General features: G+C 39.8%; 1 protein-coding gene across 1 annotated transcript in view; it reads right to left on the bottom strand.

Annotated features, from left to right (window-relative positions):
* Positions 1-775: 775 nt before the first annotated feature.
* Positions 776-6,000, bottom strand: part of C8B (complement C8 beta chain) — a 50,624-nt gene continuing 45,399 nt past the window's right edge. The window contains exons 11-12 of the mRNA XM_058176356.1: positions 2,512-2,580; positions 776-1,366 (exon numbers count right to left, since the gene is read on the bottom strand). Coding sequence (XP_058032339.1) covers positions 1,221-1,366; positions 2,512-2,580 — 215 coding nt within the window. The 3' untranslated portion in view covers positions 776-1,220. The remainder of the gene's footprint in view (positions 1,367-2,511; positions 2,581-6,000) is intronic.

The following is a 6,000-nucleotide window of genomic DNA, read 5'->3' as shown; positions in this document are numbered from 1 at the left end:
TAGTTATCACATACTTATGCTTATATATATGCTTATATATTATATAGTTATTTTCATGCTTATGCTTATATATACTGTTGTGACAAAATAAATAAATAAATAAATAAATAAATAAATAAAAAATTGAATTAACTCTTCCTCCATGGCCTTGCCCCTCCGCCATTTATAATCTCTTCTGCTTGTTGATCCAGGCATTGTTGTTTCAGAGTCAATCTGTTGTCCTTCTGCAAGTGCTATACAACAGGGTAGCCAGAGGAGAGGACTGCTGTGATTTCTCTCTTCTGGCTGGGCAGCAAAGAACTAAATCTTGATAACTGTGCCATTCAAAGTACTTATCAGGATCTCTACTTTCCTTTGACAATGATCACCAGATGCAAGGTTACTTAATGCACAAGGCAATGATTAATCTATTTTATTGTGCAGAAATTCAAAGTATTTCCCTATGACCTTTATGAATTTCATTAATTTTATTTTGTGTTTATGTGGAGCTCCAAAATGCTTGTGAATATACACTTCTGAAAAGTAATTTGCTGGGAGAATTCATGCGATGAATAAACATATCATTATTACACAGCTAAGAAACTAGAGGGTCACAGAGGTATTTGAAAGAAGTTCACCATCCATATTTTCTTTCTTTAAAAAACAAACCAAAAACTACCTAATTGGCTAAATTGGTTACATTTGAGGCAATAAATGGGAAATGGGGTATATTGTCACAGTGTTTTCAAGTTTCACATTTGATGAGGCTGCTTTGATTGAGATTTAAGCTTTCGTTTACCCTAGGTATCTCAGCAGCTAGAAATACCCTCCAGTGACTATTAGAAAAGCTGTATTGTTACATTGATAGAAAAATAAGTAATATGCTCTTGCTAGAGGTTGCTTTACTTAACTATCTGAAAAAGGTCAATATTTCTTAATGCTGGAAGGGCAAATGTTGACCTTTAATATTACAAGGTACTTCTGCACCCTTAAGCTCTCCTCATTGCTGGCATAATAAACATTCATCAAACAGATTTTAAAACTGTATGCATTTTTTAATCCAAAAGGTAATATGTGGTACCAGATCTGTAGGCGCCAAAGTTTATTGTATTTCATTCATACACTTCCACAGCTGAAAAAGGGTTTCTAAATGGGAGTGAGCTATTTATCATTTAACTTCCATCATCCAACTATTTGGATTTATGAAAAAAATTCAGCATGTTCTCTTTTCAACACAATCATTAAGTAGTTTCCTGACTTGGCCCTGGACAAGGACTGCCACCATTTTGAGGAGGTGGATTGTTACATTCTCGGCTTCTAGATTTTTGTCTTCCACTACTTGTGGTCCAGCTGGACCAGCAGCTCCAGTTTCCATCTATTGGAACACCTGGGGGGAGAAAATGAGAAACTAGTGATGTTATGAGGTCAAATAAATAAGGTAATATCAGTGCTAATTTTCACAATTCTGGTTTGGTCTATGCAGATTAATAAATGAAACCATAATCATATTTATAATTTTGATATAAACTACAGTAAAATAATTTCTAAAATGAGAAAAAAAAACACTCAGAAATGTAATATTGCTATCTATGTTATTAACTGTGTCTTACCTTGATTGAAATAAATTAGTGTGGAACAATTGGAAAGGGTTTAAGCAGTGGCATCCACAATTCAAAATTGGCAAGATGGTAGATGCAGTGTCTCAGAACAAGGAAGCATCAGAGTTTCTTGCATAAATCAAATCCAGAAGCACACACAGATAACTGAATCAGCTGGATTCATTAACTTCTTTATATTCATAATAACACATAAAGTATTTATAATACCAAGAGTTTATTTCCTCAGCTTAGATCAGCAGACATGTTCACACACAGAGAGAGTACAGTAGGGAGACAGAAAGAAAGGCCAAACATTCTGTGGGAGCCATTCAATGATTGGTTGTGCATACCCATTTATGTGCAAAGAATGGAGGAAAACATTAGAAATTGTAGAGAATATTTGTCTATTCTCTTTCTACCAGAGAGGAAAACGTCTTAAGTCACTTTGTCACAAAGTTCAGGGAAGGCACACTTTTTTTTTTTTACATTTATATCCCGCCCTTCTCCGAAGACTCAGGGCGGCTTACATTGTGTAAGGCATACCAACCCAGTTGGAAAAGCAACAGCTGAAGTGGTTTACATAGTACAGGCCAAAGAATGATGGTCAGTATGCAAAGGGAAGGACACAGGTACAAATCCCAGTCTTTTATCCCCATATATGTATCCAGAATGAGGATTTGCTCTGGCAAACATTTTAACATTTTAATATGTTGTCCTGATGTTCACGTGTTAATGTTTTTCACATTAGAACCCATTGGTATCAATCTGGGGATTATATGATTATAATGAAATTATACGTGCAACACAAAAATGATAGGTGCAACACAACTAGGGTGGGCAGCACTGAAACAATACAGTCAGTGGCTACTTTGCTTTGGAAAATAAATACATAAGGATGAAGGAGAGGGGGGGAAGTGTCACTGTTTTCTCTTACTTGTTCTTTGTGTTCTTTCACAGGCGGTACCCTCGTGTCCTAGAGGGCAGATGCATTCACAGCGAGTCCCTAAAAGGAAAAAATTGGAATTAAAAATATTTCCCAGGCAATTTTCAGACACTTGCAAAGACCACTGAGATATAATTGAAAGGATTAATCGTGCAGATGGGAAGGGAAACCATTTCAGTCCTGCCCAAAGATACGGTTATCACAAAGACGACAGATTGACATGGTATTGAATTGAATTGAATTGAATTGAATACTTTATTTGACCAAGTGTGATTAGACACATGAGGAATTTGTCCCCTTGTGCGTATAATCACACTTGAGCAAAGGAACCTAGGGAATGCACCTTTCCTACCTGCCACTCAGTACAAAAAAAATTCACACAATTTGTCACAGAGCCACATATCCACACACAAGGGTAAGGAAAAATTTTGAGGGTTAAGGGCTGCACTTGGTTTTTGAGTGTTGGCTGGAGTAGAGGGGGGAGCTTACTTCAAGAAGTGGTTGGAGCCAGGAAAACAAAACCCTTAAATCTGATTTCAATTTAAATATAATTACCTCTGAATTAATTGAAGAGGAACACATCATTGTATATGATTTCTCCATCTGCTATGTTAAATATTTTCAAAGTTTTGTGGGAAGCAGAAAGGCAGCCGAACTTTATGTACTTCAAATGATGTTCGGTAACCTACTTAAGATGGTATTTTTTTAGACATAGTTTTTAACATTGCTGCTCGCTCAGAGTGATAAAAAAGAGTTGAATGGTTGAGGTTATCAAAGCTTCTAGGGAAAACAGCATAGATCTAACAGAATGATATTGTTTTGATTTCTAAAACCTTCAACCTCTTCAACTTCGCAACTGCACATTTAATAATTAAATTAGATAAAATGTAACAATAATATTAGGGCAGATATAATTGCATTAATATGACTGGCATGAAATTCAACAGCAGAGACAGGAAATACATCAGCTTTAATTATGTAATGAATATCAGTTCATATATAACATGTCACCAATCACTTCGAGCCAAGATAGTCAATCTACAGATACATGTACCCCAAACGTGATTTGAATCTCGTTCAATTCCCCAAGAGTGTACACTCTTCACACACCAGTTTTTACTAATATTACACCATCATCAAAACTTTTCATGCCCTACAAAAGCCAAAAATGTTAACCCTACTGATCCAACATTCTCAGAGGCAGGCACCCAAAATTATAATAAAAAATTAAGTGGGAAAATCGCCCAACCTATTTATAGAGTGGGCTACAAAGATCAAAAGAAAAGAGGATTTGGCTTGTAAAAGATACATATAGAAAAGAATAGAATATACATAGATTCACATAGAAAAGAATGTAGGACACCTAGGAATGGCTGGAAAATGCTTCACATCTCCAGCCTGCTAAGGAAGTGCTGTGGATTATTAATATTAACTCCTTTGCTGAATAACACAAAGAAATAAGAAGCACTGAAAAGGGAGCAGTGGTCCACATTCTGATTTAGTATCTAGTTTTAAACAGTTGTGTTTCCATGGTTAAAGGTTGTGCATGGAAGCAACCCTATGAGGAAGTCATTTAATTCATCCAACTGGGCAGTTTTTGCAAAGGCAATTCAGAAAAAATGGTCTTAGTCATTTCAGATAAGTAGGTAGGAAGGAGACTATAACTTAGAGAAGGTGAGACTGAAGACCCACAGCTGTTCAGTTTAGGGGGATAAAGCAGCTCAGATGGCTAAAGGTAGCATTCTATGTCTTTGTCCTGGGATAAGAACTGGTTTGAGATATCAAGATTTTCCACAAGGCAAACTTGGGAAAATTTCTTCCTGTGTTGTAGTTATGAGTGGAAGGGGCTGATTAGACTGAGATACCAGCCTTCTTTTTCTGTGCTTAGCAAAATTGTCTCTTCAACATTCCCCCAGTTATACTTGAAGAGTATTCAGAAGCTACAGCTCCACAAAATGTATCAAGGCAAATAGTTTTAGTATTCCCGGGAGGGGGGGGAGGGGCATGAAACACAACTGTTGCATGAACTACACTGGTTGCCAGTCTGCTTCAAGGTCCAATTCAATGTGTTGTTGGCTATTATCTTTAAAGCCCTTTATGGCATGGGTCCAGGCTACCTGAAGAACTGTGTTACTCCAATGGGATTATTATTAGCATATAGCACTGTTACATTTATTTATTTATTTATTTATTTATTGTTTCAATTTCTATACCGCCCTTCTCCCAAAGGACTCAGGGCGGTTTACAGCCAAAGTAAAGACAGTTAGTACAATTTTTAGGACCAGTTTAAAAGGAAAATTTAGAGTTGGTTGAAGAACTTAAAACCAATAAAACCCCTTATTAAAACCCCACGGCCGTCAAATGCTCTTCCAATGACAGTCGTGCATCCAAAAGGACGCCCAGATTGCGGACCTTCTCTTTGGGGGCCAATGACTCGTTCCCCACAGACAGTGATGGCCTCAGCTGATTATACCGGGACACCGGCATCCACAGCCACTCAGTCTTGGCGGGGTTGAGTCGAAGCCTGTTTTTCCCCATCCAGATCCGCATGGCCTCCAGACAATGGGACATCACCTCAACGGCTTCGCTGAGGTGGTTGGGAGTGGAAATGTACAACTGCATATCATCAGTGTACAGATGACATCGCACCCCAAAACCACGGATGATCTTGCCCAGCGGCTTCATATAGATATTGAACAGGAGAGGCGAGAGAACTGACCCCTGGGGCACCCCACATAAGAGGCGCCTCGCAGTCGATCTCTGCCCCCCTGCCAACACTGTCTGCGACCGGTCAGAGAGGAAGGAGGAAAACCACCAAAAAACGGTGCCCCCCACTCCCAGAGCCCCTAGCCGCCGCAGCAAGATATCATGGTTGATGGTATCAAAAGCCGCTGAAAGATCTAATAGGACCAGGACAGAAGAACAGCCTCTGTCCCGGGCCCTCCAGAGATTATCCACCAACGCGACCAAAGCCGTTTCAGTGCTGTACCCAGGCCAGAAGCCGGACTGGAATAGGTCCAGATAGACAGTTTCATCCAGGTACTGAGGGAGCTGATGCGCTACCACAGTCTCAACAACCTTCGCCACAAAACGAAGGTTGGAGACTGGACGGTAGTTCGATAAAACAGCTGGATCCAGGGAGGGCTTCTTGAGGAGGGGTCTCACCACAGCCTCTTTCAAGGCTGTAGGGAAGACACCCCCTCTCAGAGAAGCATTAACAGTTTCCTGGAGCCAGCCTCGTGTAACCTCCTGTGTGGCCAGTACCAACCAGGAGGGACACGGGTCCAATAAACATGTGGTTGCATTCAGCCTCCTCAGTATCCTGTCCATGTCATCGGGAGCCACAGTGTCAAACTCCTCCCAGATGACAGCCTCAAGAGCCGCCTCCATCATCCCATCTGAGACTACCCAATCTGTGTCCAGCCCATCCCAAATCTGAGCAATTTTATCGTGCAGATATTGTCCAAAGTCCTCAGCACG

The sequence above is a fragment of the Ahaetulla prasina genome, chromosome 3 (assembly GCF_028640845.1).
Source record: "Ahaetulla prasina isolate Xishuangbanna chromosome 3, ASM2864084v1, whole genome shotgun sequence".
In the NCBI taxonomy this organism is placed as follows: Eukaryota; Metazoa; Chordata; class Lepidosauria; order Squamata; family Colubridae; genus Ahaetulla; species Ahaetulla prasina.
The sequence above is the reverse complement of the archived record's forward strand: the minus strand, read 5'-3'. Positions and strand labels throughout refer to the sequence as shown.